The sequence below is a fragment of the Canis lupus genome, chromosome 1 (assembly GCF_003254725.2).
Source record: "Canis lupus dingo isolate Sandy chromosome 1, ASM325472v2, whole genome shotgun sequence".
Lineage (NCBI taxonomy): Eukaryota > Metazoa > Chordata > Mammalia > Carnivora > Canidae > Canis > Canis lupus.
Genome location: NC_064243.1, coordinates 37782307 through 37805132, shown reverse-complemented (window position 1 = coordinate 37805132; position 22826 = coordinate 37782307). Strand labels below are relative to the sequence as shown.

The window sequence follows — 22826 nt, the reverse complement described above, 5'->3', positions numbered from 1 at the left end:
TATAAATATGCAAAATAAAAAGGAAAGTGATTCAATGTTCAAGGAGTGGGGGAAGCCTAATTAAAAAGCAGAGGAAGGGGGCCCAGGTGGCTTAGTTCGTTAGGCATCTCCCTCTTGATCTCAGCTCAGGCTTTGATTTTAGGGATGTGAGTTCAAGCCTGTGTTGGGCTCCACACTGGGATCAGAACCCACATTTTAAAAAAGCAGAGGAAATGGTTATACCCTCTTAACCCCTTTGGTGGATGTTAGCAATTTCTTGAAAAAAAATTGGAAACCTCTGGTATTATGCCTTATAATGACTTAATAAATGTTTTCTCATAGATGTTCTAAAGTCTAAACAACTTTGACCCTGCCAAGTTGAAATCTCCCATCACTCAAAATGGAAATTTATGGGAGAATTTATTGATATTATTCAATAAGACAATGCCTCAATATAGTAACCAAAAAAGTACATTATAAAATTTATACTTCCTCTTCAAAATAGAAGCCATGACCAAAGTAATATTTATAAATTGAGTCATTTCCAGATGGTTTATTATTCATCAAATTTGGTCTACATATCTCAAATCCTTCTTATAATTGCAACCAAATATATATAGATTCTTTACTCTTTTTGGATCCTCAGAGTATCAGAAAATAAAATGATTTCAAGCGTTTGAAAATGTAAGGTTTTGTGTCACGTAACTAAGTATGATATTAACACCTATTGTATTGTTTGAATAATCCACATAAGTACTTGCTGGATTTAAGGTAAGTAAGCTGATTTCTCATTCATCATTTTATTTCGCCTACCCTAGGATACTTCTGAATGATGTAAACTAATGCTTTTAATAATAGTTGCAGTTTGATGTTGAGAAAAAAGGACCTCAAGTTTTCTTACATTAGAGTTGGGGCAAAGAGAGATTTAGAATAGTAAAATTTCACTCAGGTGAAACCCTGAGTAGGCACTCAAGAAATATTTTTGAATGATTCAAAATAGACTTCTATTAGAAGGCTCCTTGCCCAGAAGAGTCTTTTACTCCTCTGCCCCATCCCAACTTATACATTCTCCTTCTCCTCCTTCTCCTTCTCCTTCTTCTTCTTTCTCTTCTTCTTTTTAAAAATAAACTCTACTCCCAAGGTGGGGCTGGAACTCACAACTCTGAGATCAAAAGTCAAGTGCTCTATCCACTGGGCCAGCCAGACATGCCTCTAACAGTCTAAGAGTAGTAGTTTGAGCAAGTGAATGGCTTTCTTAGAACTTGCAGATTGCTTATTTAAATAAAACTAAAACTATTTAGAAGGTCCAAGAACAAGAAATGTAAGGTATTGACTTTATTTTACATATTGGCCTCATTGTCTTTGGGGCTATAATTTTTAGCAGTATATATTGCTAAATGTATAGCATTTAACAAAATTCCATTTGAATACAAATTTTTTCTCTTGATTTATCTTTAAAACATTGTATCTCTTGATATTCTGATTTGAGCAGGAGAACTAGATTAACCTAATAACTAATGTAAAAGAATTAGCAGGTAAACTAGGGAGAACATGAGGCTATAGCCAGCTCATTATAGCCTTGAAGTTCATTTATTTTTTTACATGTTTCAGGTGTACAATACAGTAATTTGTACTATAGTCAAAGTAATATATTCCAGTATATTACTTGAATTACAGTAGTTCATCCAGTGCTCATCACAATAAGTGTGCTTCTTAATCCCTATTGCCTATTTCACCCAAGAAACAGACTCTTAACTATAGAGAACAAACTGATGGTTACTAGATGGGAGGTGGGTGGGGAGATGGGTGAAATAGTTTATTTAATTGCTGTTACAGACTTTGGGCTAATTCCTGAACCTCTGGTCTCATAAGCCATTTTCATGCCCCAGAGGAAGGATTTATAACACTCTGTATGTGCTGACTCCCTCCCACATCTCAAACTGCCTCTGAGACTTCTCCCCTTACTACTTGCTCAACTTCTTTTCTGGGTTCTTTTCTGAACCCAGCAAGGTCTCCTTCACCTCCAGACTTTCCAATAAAAGTGTCCCTCTGCTTTGAGCATACTTTTTCCCATTTATTAAGCTAACTTCTAAGGCCATCACTTAAACACTTCTTCCTTTGAGAAGACTTCCTTAGTCAACCATTAGAAAGATGTGTTGCTGCTACGTGTGCCATATCCATTTTTATACTTATTCATTCATTCATTTGGTTACTCATTCAACACACATTATTTGAACACTGTTTCTACCAGCCAAATACCTTGTATGATCTCTGTTACACCAGTTTTCTAACTTTATTACTATTGTTGCCTTGTTTGTCTTCTTCATTAGACTCTGAGTTTTCTAAGGAGGGAGTTTTGTTAGTCTTGCTCATTACAAGCTCCTCAAAGTCTCAATCATTGTTTAGCACATAATAGATAACCAATAAACATGTTGAATTAACAACAAACATAGGTGACCTTTTTTGTCCTTTAAATTCAAAACTAACTTTGTGTTTAAATATTAATTTCTAAGTAGGACAGCCACGTGTTCAGAAGGATTATTTTGTGTGTTGTGTATGTGTGTATGATGTATTCATCCCATTCTCATATTTTGTAGTTATAAAAAGTGTTTAAGTACTTCCCATGATGAGATCATGGCATTCAACAAAGCACAGCTCAGGTCATTTTTAAATCCATGGTGTTAGAGCATTTGATCTTTGGAATATTTAAGACTGCAGCTAGGGCAGTGCCACATAAAACATTTTAAACAAAACTCAGGGCTGAGATAGACGACCAGCTCAAATCTTAATCAGAAATTTAAACTGGTGGGAGGCCAAGGAAGCACACTTGGATTTAGTCAATGACTAAAGTTAATTAACTTTGAATTAAAATCAGAAAAACTGCTACTATCTCTACATTCACAATGGCACATTATGCCTTGTCACCCTGACAATATTACCCCTGGTAAATGGCAGACTTTCATATGAAGAAATGGTTTCTATTAAAAAAGGACAAAGAAGGAAGAGGAAAGGGAGGAAGAGGCCTAGGAGGAGGGACCGAAGGAAGGAGGAGGGAGAGAGAAGGAGTGATAATGTTATGCTGCTTGGGCAGGTTATCTAGAAGAAAAATATACTGTAAAGTGCAATAAGCATCCAATTGGATCATTTACACTTCAACCAAATTTTCATTGAATTTTTAATACCCAGCTGTTTTTAACTAACCCACTGAACACTTATGTGTAATTATATTACTAGAAGAAGACTAGAGTCTTCTCATATTTTAAATGCAGTGATTTCAAAGCATATGAAATTCTATAACTAAAGTGCTAGATGTCTAAGCGTCCCCAAAGGGTTAGGATTTGATAAGTTCCAAATGCAAAATTGTGTTTCTCTAAGTAGAGTGAAAAGTAAGTAATCTGGTGGACTTTACCCTTTATAAGGGAAAGAGAAAAGTGTTTTTTATACCCAAAGTCTGGCTGAATGCACCCAGGCAAAGTGAAAGAGGCTAACCTGCCTATATTAAAGCCTCGTCCTGAGGGCCTGGCATCTTATTTCACACACACAGATAGGTGCCTGCTGGAACACTCTCCCAGAACAGAGACCAGAGGAAGCCAGCTTTGCACTCTCTTTTTGCCCTGCTCCAGTATCTCCCAGAAGGAAGCTTTTTATAAGCCTCTAATGCCTGATCTTTGGAGCTGCCACCCAGGGAATGCCTCTTGACTGCCAAGAGTCCTAGGAAACTTGTATTCCTGGTCCTATGGGATTATAACAATTAGTGATACCCAGCAAGGAGCTCCTGTCTGGTGCCCTGATTTTGTGACTGCTGTCAGGGGACACCTCTGCCTCACCAGGCTCTGGCAGCCAGTGGAGCTTCCGCTTATGGGTCCCACCAGACTGTAACCAATGGAGAGTCATTAACAGCTACCATCACTACCACCCCCAGGGCACAAGAGGCAACAGATCCAGGAGTTCAGTCTTTCTGTGGAGGAGGCCTATTAAGTAATCCTCATGGCTGTAGCCTGAGGGACAGATTTCTAATTAAACACAATCATGGGTCTGCCTGTGATCCTTTCCAGAGACCTCAGAGAGCAAGCATTATCTTTGTGCTTTCCCTCTATCACACTCGAGAATAGCAGGTCTTCTGGAGGGGAGATTTATACATGGCTGGTGCCCTGGTTTTATGTCTGGCACTCTGAATTTTGCAGCTACAGCTCAGAGGAAGTCTTTTGATTGTCTGGCTCTGGTAGCAAGGGGGAGCTTGCATTTCTGGGTGCCACAGGACTGTGGCAATTGGTAAGACAGTCCTTGGCTGGCTGCCACTCCCAGCGTACTGCACAGATAGCAAATTGAGCCATATCCCCAGTCTTTTTGTTAAGGAGGACTCTTGGCTTGTCCTGGAGCTGCAGTCTGAGGTGGACTTCAGGCTTGGCACACACTTAGTGAACTATGGAGATGCTCTCAAGAAGTGCAAGCTGTGGACACTATCTTGGCACTCTACCTCTGACTTATTGCAGCTCACCAGGAGTTCAGAAAAGAGCTTTTTTACTATCTGGAACCCCAACTTTTTGTGTCTGCAATCAGGGGATACCACCAGATAGTCTGGACATTTGTATGCCCTAGAACAGTATATATTTGCATAATTTTAAAGCTGCTGCTTATAGATCTGGCTTCCAAACTGCCTGAATCCAAGTGCTAAGATCCTCTCCTTAGAGATGCTGACAGGTCTTAGCACATCCTCACTGATGGGAAGCTATTAAAAATATAATGGACTGCCTGGACAAGCACAAGATTTAAGAGACAATCAGAACCGAGACTGGGTTCATCAACTACATGGAGCCACTCCTTCAACCCTGGGAGAGATGATTGTTTTGTCAACTATATAGAAACTAACCCAGATAATTAAGCAAGATGAAGAACAGAGGAATATGTTTAAACACACACACACACACAGAGAACAAGATAAAAACTCAGAGGAAAATCTTAATAAAAGAGAGCTAAGTAATCAGTTTGGTAAAAAGTTCAAGGTAATGGTCATAAAAATGTTCACTGAACAGGGGATAAAAATGTATGAACACAGTGAAAACTTCAACAAGGAGTTGGAAACATAAGAAAGTACGCAACAACAGTCAAAGAGCTGAATAATACAGTACCAAAACTGAAAAATACTCTAGAAAAGTCCAATGGCAGACTAGATGAAACAGAAGAAAGGATCAACTAACACAGAGACAAGGCAGTGGAACTCACCCTATTAGAGCAGCAAAAAAGAAAACAGAATGATGGGATGTTACTTAGCCATAAAAAGAATGAAGTCTTTCCATTTATGGCAACATGGATGGACCTCAAGGGCATTATGTAGAGTGAAATAAGTCAGAGAAAGACAAATGCCATCTGATCTCTCAGATGTGGGAATCTAAGACAAAACAAGCCCAGAGAAAGGGAACAGATTGGTAGAATTGTTAGAGGCAGATGGTGGGGGGTAGGAGAAATGGGTAAAAGAGGTATAAATTTACATATATATATATATATATATATATATATATATATATACATAAATAAAAATTCCCATAATTTTAAATTATGAGAAATCTATACATGCCATGCCAGTATGAAATATTATGTTAAATATTTAACATCATGGAAAAAATTAATGATATAGTATCAAGTGAAAAAGCTGGCTTCCAAAATTTAATAAATTCATAAATTTTAATTCCATTGTGTAAAAAAAGTACATACATATATACACAAAATATGTGCACAGAAGAAAAAAATAAAAGGATAGGTGCCAAAATGTTAGCATTGCCTATGTCTAGGTATTTGTACTATGAATATTTTAATTTCAATGTCTTTGTGTACATTTTCTAAATTTTTTCTAAACTGTTATATTTATTAGAAAAATCAATTAACAATTTTTGTGTGTATTGTCTAAAGATACAAGGAGGTTATAAGAATAGTTTAACCAACTGTGGATCTGAGTTCACTTAAATCATCTCATGTTAAGAAAACATGATCTGATATGATCTGTTTATGGAAAGGTAATTTATTATCATTTAGGTACATTTACATGATTCTTACTGAAATATGTAACTCATATGCCTTTCTTTTGCTTAGAATGGAAAAAATGATACTAATACATGAGTCTACATTTATTTATTTATTTTTTATTTATTTATTTATGATAGTCACAGAGAGAGAGACAGACAGACAGAGACACAGGCAGAGGGAGAAGCAGGCTCCATGCACCAGGAGCCCAATGTGGGATTCGATCCCGGGTCTCCAGGATCGCGCCCTGGGCCAAAGGCAGGCGCTAAACCACTGCGCCACCCAGGGATCCCTACATTTTTTAAACGAGGAACTTTTTGCAATCATTTAAGATAATTTTGAATGTTTTAGGTCCCTGTGTTCAAGTATCTAATTTTTTAAAGATAAGTAGACTGAAATCCAGCAATAGAATTTTAGTTAAATTCTGATATACCTTCTACAACAAATAATCTCTCTCTCTCTCTCTCCCTTTCTCTCTCTCTCTCTCACGCGCGCGCACACACACACACACACACACATACTCATATACATACACACACGAACACCCCATAAATGGTACTGTGTTTCCCGGCCTTGAATGCTTACCATTTTTTCTAATGAAAAGATTTTCTTTTCAAACAAATAGAGAGGAGTAAAGGTAGCATATACAACCATGTGAGGAGACTGTGTTGCTGAAGAACCTGTAAAAAAAAAAAAAACATATATCATGTCATGGACATTCTAGCCAAATGGGTCTATCAGTAAATCATTTCAGACTGTTTAAATTCCTTAATGAACATATTTTTGCTGGTGAAAAATAGGTAAATGACTACATGTATTTAACAAATGTTAAATCTCACATATGCATCTGTTTTATAGAACACCTTAGTTTTTACCTTCATTATAATACCATCTAATTGCTTAAGAATTATTTATGTCACTATAAAAAAAAAGTTATCACAAAAACTCTAGCTATCAGTCAATGTCACTTAAAATAGTTTAAAATTGAAATATTTTAGCTTTCATAGATAAAAACTTATTTTGAATTTAAAGAAGTCCAGAACTTTCTATGTTATTTCCAGAAGAAAGAAAACATAAACAAAATAATCCTTCCATGAAGAAAGAAAACTAAGTAACTTAATTTCAATTGCCATATACATGTATATATACATATTAGGCCAGGAAGTTCCTATGTGTGAATGTATTTATTCCTTTCCAGTATAGTTAGCATACAGTGTTCTTTTAGTTTCAGGTATATAATATGGATTATTTAATATTTAGTGCTTCTGAGTATCACTTAGTTTTTCACATGTTTCTTAACAGACCTGAAATTACTATATTTGATTCAGTATGCTTTTGTTCTTTAAAGATTCTGGCTAAAATGGATTAATTAATTTTCTTCTATTGTTTTTATTTTTAATTACAAATTTGTTTAATCCCTTTACAAATCCAAGCACTAATATTGAACTATATTAGATATTTATTAAAGAATAATATTTTAGAGCTACAAAATATAAGTTAGATGCGAACCCAGGTTGTCTCTAGAATAGATTAAGATGTAAAATATACCAAACGTAGGAAAACATATTTTTACATTTAAAAATTAAACTTTGTATATTTTTCATGGAGCATCAGACCTGAATCTAGGCTAATTTTATATATATACATATACATAATATATATAATATGTATATATACACACACATATATATAGTATATTTATGTATATAGTTTATTTGGAGTAAGACAAATACTAATATATATTTATATACACTAATATGTAATTCTACTTTTTATTTATATAGTTTATATGATTACATATTAATATTTATGGATGTTATACTATATATCATATATCTATTGTATTTTATGTAGTATGTTTTCTATATTATACTATAATAACAATATATAATATATTATTTGTGATACACTCACTAATACATAATATATACATTTACTAGTATATATCCTCCTCCCTGCAAACACTTCTGTGACTGTTGTACCATAAGAACTTGGACAACCCAGACTTCTGTTTCATATGTAAGACTTTGCCCCCATATGAATATCACCTTGAGAGTTTAAAAATTATGGGCAAACTTGAGCAAGTTTATTTACGTATGCCAAAATAGGAAATACACTATTGTGTCCCAAAGTTGCATTCCAATTTTATAAACTCCAAAGTTTCCCAACATTTTAGGAAACAGCTAAAATAGTTATTATTCTAGGATACTGGAAGCTTACAATCTGACAGAGACTGCAGAGAGTACTGGACATCTGATGAGGGTCTTGAAGTGTGAAGTGACCATTTGAATTTTTCTTTTTCCTTTTCTTTTTCTCCATTTTTACTCTTCTTCTTCCCAATGTCTTTTGCATCTGCTTTTTCTAACATATTAAAAAATATATATGATAAATCTTTGAACTACGAACTTCAAGCTATATTATTTATTCAGTATTATATTCAAAGAAGGCCAAAACAATAGTTATTTAAATGAAAAACAATAGCCACAAATTTCCCAAAACACTACTCCCCTCTAATTAGAAACATCAAAATAAAGCAAGAGAAAACTTAGAAAATTGACAATGTACTGTCAAAGACATGAAGAATTGATTATTGACTACACATTTTTTGTTAAATGGAGATGGATATAATTGCATATTCATTATATTCATTTGAATATAATTTACATTATATATTAATATATAACTTTATATATTATATATAACTTTAGGCTAATTTTTCCATTTAGAATTAGGCTATTTTTCTCATTCCTCCTACTGCATCACTAGGTTTATATCTGCTGTTTTCTCCCATAAAATGCTCTTTCCAAAATCGCTCATCTTCCTCAAGAAATCTCTTGTCTTTGCAAACATAGCTCAAAATTCTTTAGGGAATTCTTCTCTGATGACCTAGACTAAGTATGAACTCCCATAGTTTTTTGTATTTTCCTTCAAATCTCATGTCTTAGTATATGGTTATGGCTTTTAAAATTAAAATTAATGTTCCTCTCTCACACTAGATCATAAACACCAGGAGATAAGTTCCACATCAGATTTTGTTCACCAGGTTATCGCTAATTCCTGGAACATTTATTGGTATTCAACCCAGCAAGTACTACATCTGAATGGATGGATGAACAGATGTTAATTTGTGATACATGAAAAAAGCCTTTTAAGTTCCAATTAATTTGAGATATGCTAGGTAAAACAAATTTAATCAGCCTTTTTGTTTTGTTTTCTTTCGTAAACTAATGCACATCAGGTCATTTAAAGAAGAGCTTATGATAGGCAGATATCACTCATACACTTGATCTTGGTGAATTCTTGAGGAACATTTAGAGTAATAATTTCTGTGTTTCAAATGCTGGTAGGTAAGATCTTGATAAGGAAAAATTGGGACAAAATATCAATATTTTCTAAAACAGATATTTGACAGGACGCCTGGGTGGCTCAGTGGTTAAGCGTCTGCCTTTGGCTCAGGGCTTGATACTGGAGTCCAGAGATCAAGTCCCACATCGGGCTCCCTACATGGAACCTGATTCTCCCTTTTCCTGTATCTCTGCCTCTCTGTCTCTCATGAATAAATAAATAAAATCTTAAAAAAAATAAAACAGATATTTGAAAGATGATTATAGATGCTCTCAAGGTATATAAAAAAGCTGAGTATATTTAATTCTACTTTACTATAAAAACATTATAATTCATATGCATAGCTATGTGAAATACTTTAGAAAATATAAAATAATTATTCAATGTTTGTCACTACAAGATCCTACACTTTGTAAAATAACTTGAAGTTATTTTATTTCCAAATTTGAACTTCCACCTTACAATAAGTAGTCAACAAATCATAATCCAATCTGTGTCTATTTCACATTTCCTTGGTAGGGAGAAAAAAAAGACAAAAAAACAAGACAAATTTCCCCTTTTCAGTTTTGCTCCATCCCACTCTACATATAACATAAGGAAGTGTGTTTGATGGAAATTGAAAGCTTAATGTCTCTTCCTATATTAATACTATACTACTTCAGTATCATCAAAATATATAATTGCCCTTGATTTTTAAAGACAGCAAAATATGGAGTGCCTTGGTGACTCAGTGGGTTAAGTATCTGCCTTTGGTTAGGGTCATGATTCCAGAGCCCTGAGATCAAGCCCTACAGTGGGTTGCCTGCTCCCTGCCTCTCCCTCTGCCTGCTGTTCTCCTTACTTGTGCTATCTCTCTGTTAAATAAATAAATAAAATCTTTTTTAAAAAGACAGTAAAATATTAATAACTAACATCTAGTAAATAACATTACTAGTTCTAAAATCCTAGAAAGATAGGATCTTAATTATTTTCACAACACTTACTAAATGATAATCACAATATATAATCATTAAATTCAGCAATGATTATAGAGCATTTATATACTATATCCATATTAAACATATGAATTACATTGTAATATAAAATGTCTTACCCTTTGGAGCTTTGTCACTTTTCTCAGGTAACTTTAATGCTGTCGATGAACCTTCAGGTTTGAACTCTTTCCCATCCTTTACTTCTTTACCATCCTTCACTTCTTTCCCTGGTTCTTTTAATTTGCTATCTATCACAGTTATTTTGCTTTCAGAGCTGGACTCAACTGACAGCTTAAATTCAGGCAATATTTCTTTCAAGAGCTCCCATACTTTGTCCACATATCCTGGGCTTAGATAGAACACATCCACATTAACTTCCAAATTACATTTTTTAACACCACTATCGAACATCAAGAAATTATTGACAGAAAAATCAATTTTCTATTCCACGAGACTAATTTCAACAGTTACTTCAAATTTTAGTTAAAAACACCGTTATACATTTATCTATTCAATAAGCTTTGATTGAATGTCTACTGTGTGCTGGGCCTTGCTGATGGAAAGAGACCAAACACAGAGCTCTGCTTCAAGATGGTGGTATAGGGTTCTGAGCTTAACAATTCCCATGGCACATGGAGTCTAGAGCTACATATGGAATAACTTTCTCCAACAAACAAGCCTATAACTAGCTGAGTAGCTTCTACGTATCTGGAAATGAGAAAAAAAAAAAAAAACAAACCCACACTGATGCAGCAAAAGCTTCCTGAAAAGGGAAGTTCATAGTGATAAATGCCTATATCGAGAAACATGAAATATCTCAAACAATTTAACACCTCAAGGACTAGGAAAGGAGAGCAAATAAAACCCAAAACTATCAGAAAGAAGTAAATAACAAAGATCAGGGTAGAAATCAATGAAGTGGAGCTGACAATACAATAGAAAAAAATCAATGAAACAGAACATTTCTAAGCAAAACATTTGTTCAAAGAACAAATGAACAAAATTGATGAATCTTTAGCTAGACTCACTAAGAAAAACATAGAGAAAACTCAAAATCAAAAATGAAAGAGGAGACATTAAAACTAATACTATAGAAATGCAAAGGATCACAATACAATCTATGAACAATTGTATGACGACAAATCAGACAGAAGAAACATAAATTAGAAACATACCATGATTGAATCATGAAGAAATAGAAAATCTGAATAGACCAATTACTAGCAAGGAGATTGACTCAGCCATAAAAACAATCCCAACAAACAATACTCCAGAATGATAGGGCTTCACTGGTGAATTCTACCAAACAATTAAAAGGTAATTAACACCAATCCTCAAATTTTTTGGAAAAAACTGAAGGAATACATTCTTTTACAAGGCCATCATCATTTTGATAACAAAACCAGACAAGGACACCACAAGTAAAGGAAATTACTGACCAAAATCTCTAATGAACATAGATGCAAAAAGCTTCAACAAAATATTAGCAAATAGAATTCAACAATACATTAAAAGGATAATACACTATGAACAAAGGGGATTGATTCCAGGGATGCAAGTAAGTATGGTTCAACATTTGCAAATCTATGTGATACATCACATTAATAAAGTGAATGATAAAAATCACAAAGTCATCTCAATAGATGGAGAAAAAACACTTGACAAAATTTAACATCCATTTATGATAAAAACTCTCAACAAAGTGGGTATAGAGAGAACATACATCAACATAACAGTGGCTATATATGACAAGTCCATAGCAAGCATCATACTCAACTGTGAAAACCTAAAATCTTTTCCTCGATATCAGGAAAAAGACAAGGATGCCAACTCTCATCATTTTCATTCAATAGTATTGCAGGTCTTAACCAAAGCAAGTAGATAAGAAAGAGAAATAAGAGATATTCCAAATCAGATAGGAAGAAAAAAAAATTGTCACTATTTGAAGAAAACCCAAAAGATGCCACCAAAAACTGTTAAACTAATAAATGAATTCAGTTAGGTTGCGGGATACAAAATCAATATACGAAAATCTGTTGCATTCTACACACTAAATGAATCATCAGAAACACAAATAAAGAAAAATATCACATTTAAACTCGTATCAAAAGGAATAAAATACCCAGTAATAAATTTAACCCAAGAGGTGAAAGACTTGAACACTGAAAACTATAGGACATTAATAAAAGAAATTGAAGACAACACAAATAAATGGAAAGACATTCTGTGCTCATTTATTGGAAGAATTAATATTGTAAAAATATCCATACTTCCCAAAGTCATCTACAGGTTGAATGCAATCCCTACAAAATTCTAATGACATTTTTCACAGAAATAGGAAAAACAATAATAAGATTTGTACTGAACCATAAAAATCTCTTAATAGCCAAAGCTATTATGAGAAAAAACAAAGCTGGAGGCAACACTTCTTGATTTCAAACTATGTTAGGAATCTATAATGATCAAACAATATACTATTGACATACAGACACTTAGATCAATGGAAAACAATAGAGAGGTAAGAAGTAAACCCACCCATATATAGTCAATCAACTTAAAACAACAGAGTCAAGGATACACAATGTGAAAAAGCCTTTTCAAGAAATGATGTTGGAAGAACTGGACAGTCACATGCAAAAGATTGAAACTGGAACATTATCTGACACTATACACAAAAATCAGATCATAATGGATTAAATACTTGAATGGATTAAAGCTCATTATACTGTTTGACCATAAAACTCCTAAAAAAAAAAAAGGCTTCTTGACATTGGTCTTGATACTGGTTTTTTTGTTGTTGTTGTTGTTTGTTTGTTTGTTTGTTTGTTTTGGATTTGACTCTAAAGGCAAGGGCAAATAAAAAGTAGGATGATATCAAAGTAAAAAAGCTTCTGCACAGCAAAGAAAATCATCAACAAAATAAAAAAGCAGCCTACTGAATGAGAGAAAATATTTACAAATCATATATGTTATAGGGAATTAAAAATATATAAAGTACTCATACAACTCAATAGCAAACAAAACAAACAACAACAACAATAAAACCCAAACTCTCCAATTAATAAATGGGTAGAGGATCTGAACAGATAATTTTCAAAAAAACAAAACAAAACAAAAAGCATACAGATAACCAAAGGTACATGAAAAGGTATTAAGCATCACTAATCATCAGGGAAATGCAAGTCAAAACTACAATTGGATTTTACTTCATAACTGTTGGAATGGCTGTTATCAAAAACAAACAAGCAAACAAACAAAAAAAAAACAAGAAATAACAAATATAGCAAGGATGTGGAAGAAGAATCTTTATGCATTGTTGGTGGGATTGTAAATTGGTGCAGCCACTAGGGAAAACAGTATGGAAGTTCTTTTAAAAATTAAAAAAAAAAAACAAAAAAACTACCATATGATCCAGCAATTCCAATTCTGTGTTATTTGAATAAAAGGAAAACACCAATATGAGGAGGTATGTGCACAACTGTGCTTACTGCAGATTTATTTACAAGAGCCAAGATATGGATAAGGAAGGTGTCGGGTGTGGGGTGTGTGTGTGTGTGTGTGTGTGTGTGTGTGTGTGTGTGTGTGTGTATAATATTACTCAGCCATAAAAAAGATTGAAATCTTTCCATTTGTATCAACATGGATGGATCTAGAGGGTAAAATGCCAGATGTAAAAAGTCAGACAGAGAAAGACAAATACTATATTATTTCACTTATATGTAGAATGTAAAAGACAAAACAAAACAAAATAGAGGGGATCCCTGGGTGGCTCAGCGGTTTGGCGCCTGCCTTTGTCCCAGGGCGCGATTCTGGAGTCCCGCATCCGGCTCCCGGCATGGAGCCTGCTTCTCCCTCTGCCTGTGTCTCTGCCTCTCTCTCTGTGTGTATCATAAATAAAGAAATAAATATTTAAAAAAACAAAACAAAACAAAAACAAAATAGAAACAGACATATAGATACAAGAAATAAACTGTTGGGTATCAGAGGGGGAGAAATTAAGGATCAGGTAAAGTAGATGAAGGGATTAAGAGGTACAGATCTCCAGTTATAAAATAAGTCATGGTGATGGAGTGTACAGTATAGAGAGTATAGTCAACAATATTGTCATAACTATATTGTAACAGATAGTCACCGAGATTATCTAGTAACATATGAAAATGTTGAATCGCCATGAGGTATGCCTAAAACTAATAGGATATGGTATGTCAATTATATTTCAGTTTAAAAAGGCAAGGTGGCAAAGTGCTCTCTATTCCAGATGAACTATACCAACATCAGAGAAATGTGCCTAGAAACTAATCATCTCTTCATTTAAAATTGTCTTTTTATATCCATGCAGACATATCATTGATTGTGCTTCTATTATATAGAGAGTCAAGAGTTTTTTTTTCCTTTTCAAACAGTACAACTGCACTAATTGAAGGAACACACAAGAGATGAGGTCAAGAACTGCACGTAGACCAGTGCTTCCCTTTGGTACTCCCACAGGAGAGTGGAAGGGAAGGTGTCTGTTGGAAATGCCACAGAACACTTTAGTCCCAACTGATTTAGTCCTAACTGAACATGGAAAAAAGTTCTAATAACCAACATGAGTTTGAAACTTCAGCACTCTAAATCTCCTTGACTCCTGTAAAACCATGAACACAACTACAGATCCCTAAGAGGCTTTCTCTTTACATTCTCATCCTTCTTGGTAACAGAAACATCCTACTCCGAACATACCATGTGTCTCTGGAAATATCCTTCTCCTGCTTTCACTAGATGGCTCCTTCCTTCCTTCAAACAAAATCAGTCAACAATAAAGGCTCAGACCAAGTAGGAACATCTCCATGAACCCCTACCTGACCCCTGCCTGCAACCTTGGCTGATAAAGATAGCTTCCATATTTCAACTTAAATGTTTCTTGACAATCATCTATACACTATTTCATGACAGCCTTTACAGTTAATATTGCATATGTATGCACAAATTAACTTTGTAATTTTAAAGTATAATTGTAATTCAAAAGTATATGAATAATGTAAAACGTTCATAGGAAAAAACTCTACAAATCATGACATGCATAGATCAAAATGTGTATTTTTTCCTTTTTAGTTGTATTTAGGAGAAAATTGAGAAATTTGAATGTTTGTATTAGTCTCACTTATTCATCTTTAGACTTTTCCCTATTTTCAAAGGTTGATTACTATTACACATATATCTAGATAATATTAAATAATCTAGTGATAGTCACTAGAAAAGGAAAGAAACTTATAGTAATTATGTCTGTACCACCATACAGTAGCTACTTTTTCTATCACCTGCTCACTTATCTTCAGAACAACTATATAGAATTGGTTATTTTATCCCCATTGTACATACGAAGAAAAGGGGGCCTACCTAGAGAAGTTACATAATTTGCAAAATTCACATAGCTTGAAACTGGAAGTGTCAGAACATAAATCTAGCTATGGTGCTAACTCCAAAGCTCAAGCTTTCTCCCCTTATATTATTTTCATAAATTTCATAAGCAACCACAAATTCATGCAAATTGAATATCTAAAACTGCTCAAAATTTTTATTATTGATTTTAAGGTGGCCTCCTTATAATTATGAAAGTATATGAACATTTTTCCATTATCATCTATGATTTCAGTGTCTGATTCTGTCAAGAGACGATTCACAATTTCTAATCGACCGATTTTCTAGTTGTGAATTATTTTGATCTATTTCTTTACCATTGCCCAATGGACTTTCACATCTCTGCTTTCTTTATTCATTATCACACAGGAAAAATTAAGGCAAGATTATAAGCATTCCATAAACTCTAGATAGAGATAAAAATTTAGAAAAGTCCATACTTTTAAACCTCACTACATTTCTACTTCCCTCCATTAACATTGCCCATATTATGTCAAGAAATATTCTCTTCTCTTCGATATCAGAAAAGGATTTTCCATGACAAGACTGAAAAGGGTGTTATCTAGACCTTCTCCTACAATAAAAACATAAGATCAGCTCTCCCTTCAGGAAAGCAGTCCTTGGAGGAAGGGATCTCCCCTTCCATTTTTCTTCCCCCGCAGATATGTTCATTTGAACCAAGCAACAGCCAGTTTATCCTGCTGAAAAGATGCTTCAGATGGTAGGATCCAAATTGCTGGGGACTGAATTCAATCTCCTCTAACCTGAACCTTTTGGGAATGGTAGCTTCCTAAAATGAATCAAAGATCAGAGATGATCCAAGTTGATAACTGTGCTATAGATTTGATCTTATAAAAACCAAACCAAAAGCTCTGGGCTTCGCTGTCCTCATTTGTAATGACATATACCCAGCTGATGAGATCACATGAATGATTAAAGGATATTTTCAGGACTGTGTTTTTTAATTAGAAATGATACATTAAAGTGTCTAATGCCTAATAGGTGTTTCATTATTATTATTTCCTAGTATGTGTAGTTAATTAAAAGTTGCCTTTATGTTTCTGTAGCAACTGTGTAAGTATAAAGGGATGCATATAAATATTTTACCATAATAAAAAATTAACATTGTTTTAATATTTGTAATTCAGATATTTAAAAATTAATTAAATGCATAGTCTTTTTAAGAAAACAGAATTTATTCTGAAATTCTCCAGAAATTATATATAATACTATAAAATATTATTTTCACAAACATTCTGTAGTATGTGTCATTTCTTGACATTTTCTTAAAGACTAAGAATATCTTAGTTAAAGATTAAGAATATCTTAGTTAAGCAAACATTACTGGAGACGAAGGAAAAACAAATATGAAGAACTTAACAGTAAAACTTACTGGAGAGAAATCACCTCTGGTAACCATCCTGTAAGTGCATGGATAACAGTGAACTCCCCTAGTTCTCTCCTTTCTGCTACATGGATACTAAAAAAGCAAACAAAAGTATAGTTACTAACATTTGAAAAGAAACACAGAGAGGTATAAGGACTAAGAATCTTTAATAAACAGTGATATGATATGATGATAAAAAATGTAACATTGGTTATTACATATTAAAATATAAGAAAATACTATTCTAACAAAACAGATTTGTTTTGTTAAAGCACTTAAGGAGATTCAAAGATAGAATTTCATATTTATTATAAAAATATGCTATAGGGATGCCTGGGTGGCTCAGTGTTTAGGCAGCTGCCTTCGGCTCCGGTCATGATCCTGGGATCCAGGATTGAGTACCACATAGGGCTCCTGTGAAGAGCCTGCTTCTCCCTCTGCCTATGTTTCTGCCTCTCTCTGTCTCTCTCATGAGTTAATAATTTAAAAAAGATATGCTATAAGCCTTATTTTTAAGAGATACAAATTAATAATCATGTCATATACACAAAACATTCACAAATATATTATAAAATATATGAATTTAGATTATATATATTTTTATATTCAATATATTAACATGGTCTTTAAAAAATAAAACAGTGTCTTTTATCTTTCTGATATCAGTTATTTTAAGATGCCTTTGAGGCTCTATATTAAATCAGTCTCATACCTGGCAGGTCAAGATAGGCATCAGATATCCCTAAATAAATTCTTAGATAATTTCAGAGAGACCAGAAACATCTGTTCTATCCTATACAAAAGAGTAGATATGCCACCATAGCATAAGGTCAAATAAAATTGTGAATGACCAAATATCACTCTTTCCATTTGAGTCCTCCTGTTTTCTGAAGTGATTAATCTATTTACATATAAATGTGCTCATTCTGGCCAGGGGTCACAACTTCAGTCCATCATGTAGCAATAGTGGTGATTGGTGGTATTGACCATACATGTGCTTTTTCAGAAAGAAATCTTATTACCATAGTCACATGTTCTATAATTTATAAATTTGCATAGGTTCATTGTTTATAGATTATGAATTTTGATGTGTCTATAATATATCAGAGATAACAAAAATCTCTTGGGGCATTTCACAGTCTAGTCTAAACTCCTCTGTGGAAAATCATATTTAGGAACAACTATGCAAACCTCATAAAGATAATATTCTGTCCTTTTCATAGCTCACAATGATATTGACATAATTACTACATGTTAATTTTTTAATGTAGAAAGCTAAAACTCATATGAAAATAATTACTATGGACTATAAAATCTGTGAAAAATAAATACACAGACAGATGCAAATTGTACAACACAATACAGGTGTCCACTAGAAAGCTTCAGAAATGTCTTACATTTAGTGTGGTCCTTTATTTTCATGCTGGATTCATCTGGTTTTTTTTTTAAATAAAAATAATTCTATTTCTTAGGTTGCTATAAAATTCTATGCAACTATCTCTTTAAGAAAGACACAATGCCACTCCCAACTTTCCAGGTCACATGTTTAACACTTCACTGATGTTAATTCAGCTCTAATTCTCAGAACTTCAAGTTAGGTCTGAGAATTAGGAACATGAGAAACATTATGTTCTTTCAAAACAAACAAACATACCTGTCACCAGTGTGAATACTTAGTACAATTCAGCTACCTAAAAGATCTGGGCTGAGTTCTTTTAAAAAATCATTGAAATTAAGAGCTGTGAACTAGGTGAAACAAATTCCAAACAGAGAAATCAAGGGTTGACGATAGAAAACAGAGATGACAAGGATAGCAGTAGGAGTGGCTGGTTTTGTTGTGTAGCCTTCGGAAAAAAAAAAAAAAAAAAGGAAAATCCATGAAAACCTGAGCAGGCTTCTGATGGACAAGGCTCTGTTTACTGAAGGGGAGAAGGCTGAGCTTTGAGCAAAGTAGTCTCTGTTAGAGCATGTGGGTGTTCAGTTGAGAATGAGATGCTCCCACACCCTGCAGGAGGGCAAAAGTCATCAAATGCAAGCTGGATGTGAAAATTCTCCCAGTCAGCAATGATACAAAGTTGCCATGCTTTGGCAAGTTAAGCATCTAAGCTATTTTTGCATGGTTAGGGTGGGGATGGATTGACCTAGGGTCTCTAGATGGAAGCCAAGAGAATAAGCATGGCAGACATGGCCTCTATGTTGGTGCACAAGACCTACAGGAATGGAAGACACAAGCAAATTTCACAAGAGCATTGAAGCAAATATGAGTAGTTTTCATCACAAATGTATTAAAAGGAACCAATGTTACATGAGGAGCAACTGACATCCCTCAGAAGAGTTCAGGTTTTCAATATTAGTAAATTTTTGCTGCATATGCAGAAGCTAAACCTTGAACTGGATTCTGGGATGTATTATTCAGTATTTAGATGAACCAATATTATCTCCTACAAAACAGCTTCTTTCTCACATTAAGCTGAAACATTATTTTTCATGATTACTTGCTATTCATCATAAGAAAGCATTGGATATAGAATAATTTTTGAGTATTGTCTCTTGAGAGAATTTTGTCTTTTTGCTGGCTAACCCAATATTTCAAATTAGTGGTTTTGGCATATTCATTTTTATATTAGAATATTCATGTTGTTTGGAAAGCTCTTTTAAATTGATTTTTTTTTTAAAAATAAAGCTATGTAATATAGCTGTATAGTTGTTTGCTGTTTGTCTTTTTGTTTTTATACGAGTGATCATTCTTCCTTCTACATACTCAACATTTGCCAGCTTAATGATAGCTTTACACAAAAGCATTGGCCAGAGTTCAGATTCATAGGTTGTGGCTGGAAGCAATAGATTGTTGTCTTCATCAAAAGGCAGAAAATCATCAATAGTTATCTTTCTCCAGCAACCCTAAACATAAGAAAAAATGAATATGTCAGTGATTTACATTCTTTTTTCTCATCCATTATTGTACACCACTGATGTTACTCTTTACTGCTTTTTAAATTTTACTTTATCTTCTTACATCTAAAGCCTGGCATACTGGTTTTCAGTTCTACTGAAGCTGAGAATTTTTGTTGACCATTTTATTTAATATCAGCACATCCGTAACTATATCAATAGCATCACTATTTATGTGTTCTTGCAAACACATTTTTGGGTGCCCCACCTGCATCATGCAGTAATGTGTTATTGTTAAAGTGTTTCAAATAGCAGAACCAAAACATTATACTGCCATGGATAATTTTGGCTGTAATTAATAACTCCATATAGTCATAACACAAATTCTCCAAATATAAGTAATTATTTATCCTGCTAGACTAAGTGATATTAAACTTCCAATTGCCAGATTCCTTCTACTCCTAATTAAAGATCTAATTTTGATCTGATGAAGTTAATACTTTATTTAATAAAATCATTATATATTTATCTGTATACATATTACTTCACAATTAAAAGTTTAAAAAGACAAATGATAATATTAATAATTATGTCAAAAACTATATATTTTTTAATTTTGGTTTTACATGCAAAATTTTATCATAGATTTATTCTTTTGAGCAAGAAATATTTTCAGTAGTGATACAGACATTGTGAACCTAAAGACCTGCACAACACATGGCCTAAACCATTGACTTGCAAAGAATCTAGTGAGGGAAGACCTATATGCAAACAATATGAAATATAATGTGTTCAAAGTGCTCTAGGACCAGAAAAGAAAGTGTGACAAATATTGCTGGTGGAAAGCTTCACAAGAAGGTAACATCTGAACTACAGATTCAAAAAACAGTCTACAGTTCCCAAGTAGATAGGAACAATAGGGTGAAACATGGTTTCTTTGTATGGCATGTATAACTGTGAGTTGATACGCCTTCTTTCCTGGTTGCAGTGTCTTTCTTTCTTCCCTAAGAGATGATATAGGGCAAGACAGGGTTGAAGCACAGGTGTTTGGCCACTCTCTCTTCTAATTTCAAATGATATGACCCAAAGGAATACACAGTGAAATAAGTCAGACACAAAAGGACAAACATTTTATAATTCTACCTATATGACATATACGGAAAAAAGTGAACTTACAGAGACAAAAGGCATAATAGAGGTTACCAGGGGCTGAGAGAAGAGGGGATTGAGAAATTATTGTTTAATAGATTTAACAGGTACAGTTTGTGTTTGGGATGATGAAAAAGTTGTAGAAAGAAATAGTGGTGATGGCTGTACAACATTGTAAAAATATTTAATGCCTTTGAATTGTACATTTATAGTGGTCAAATGCTAAATATTACATTATGCATATTTTACCACAATAAAAAAGTGATAATAGCAGTACCCTTTCTTTATTTTAATTTTCAAAAAAAATTTTTGAAGGAACCAACTGGATCCCTATGAAGGAAAAGTTTTAAGCTGCTATAAGAACTTAAGTTAAACCAGTTCAATGAGTATCATCTGCTTCCATCTGATCAATAACATATTTCAATTGAGAATGCTTTGGAAAAAAAAAAGAGAATGCTTTGATTACTAATTACCATTGAACTATAAGTCTACATAGATGAATTGCATGGCATATGATTGCATCTCAAAACCGCTATTGTGAAAAATACAAAGGGATAAGTGTTCAATATTACATATCTAAAACATAATTTAACTGGACATAATAACGTTCTTAGGACTTTTTTATTCTTTAATATTAGTATATTGGTTGGGGTGCTTCCTTAAAGCTTATGAAGAAATTAAATATTATATATATAGGGGCACGTGGGTGGCTCATTCGGTTAAGGGTCAGCCTTCAGCTCAGGTCATGATTGCCAGGTCCTGGGATAGAGTCTGATTCGGGCTTCCTGCTCAGTGGGGAGTCTACTTCTCCCTCTCCCTCTGACCTTCCCTGACTCATGTGTGTGCTCCTTCTCTCTATCTCTCAAATAAATAATATCTTTAAAATATATGTATAACATAAATATTATATATATATATGAGATGCCATCATAGAACACTGAGTTTATTTGAGACCTTATCATAGAACACTGAAAACATTTGTATACTTTTTTTTAAACTACATGTAAATGATGTACATCGGGCAGTTTCTATTGAGTTTACTGTGTTAACACGACATAATTTTAAATGACTAATTACTTAGCATGCTTATGAAAAAGGACACCTCTATTATTAAAATAAGTATAGGGGGATCCCTGGGTGGCGCAGTGGTTTGGTGCCTGCCTTTGGCCCAGGGCGCGATCCTGGAGACCCGGGATCGAGTCCCACGTCGGGCTCCCGGTGCATGGAGCCTGCTTCTCCCTCTGCCTGTGTCTCTGCCTCTCTCTCTCTCTGTGTGACTATCATAAATAAATAAAAAATTTATTTAAAAAATAAAATAAAATAAAATAAAATAAAATAAAATAAATATAAATTACCAAGTTACTCTAGAATATAGTCATGTTCAAACTTTAATATCTTCCACACCTGAATTCTAGATCAAGATAACTAAATGGCCACATAAATTTATATCCTCTCCCTCCCACAACCATGCTGAAGGGATAATAAAAAATGTTTTTTTTAAGTAACAGCATCAATCACAATTACAAAGGATCAAGGACAGTGATTTGAGCAAATACATAAATGAGCATAATTATGTAGACAGAACCCTGACTGTACTTCCACCATTTCCGCAGTAACAGGTGGTGCCCCTCCCATATGGGCCCGAAGGTGGAACTCTGACTTCTGTGACTTCCTGAAGTAAA

The 22826-nt window shown here is 33.8% G+C and overlaps 1 protein-coding gene across 3 annotated transcripts in view; it reads right to left on the bottom strand.

Moving 5' to 3' along the window:
* Positions 1-22826, bottom strand: part of ADGB (androglobin) — a 161532-nt gene that overhangs the window by 96812 nt on the left and 41894 nt on the right. For all 3 annotated transcript variants that reach the window (XM_025422508.3, XM_025422506.3, XM_025422507.3), the window contains exons 6-10: positions 19865-20004; positions 17110-17196; positions 10436-10665; positions 8218-8358; positions 6583-6677 (exon numbers count right to left, since the gene is read on the bottom strand). In XM_025422508.3, the coding sequence (XP_025278293.1) occupies positions 6583-6677; positions 8218-8358; positions 10436-10665; positions 17110-17196; positions 19865-20004 (693 nt within the window). The remainder of the gene's footprint in view (positions 1-6582; positions 6678-8217; positions 8359-10435; positions 10666-17109; positions 17197-19864; positions 20005-22826) is intronic.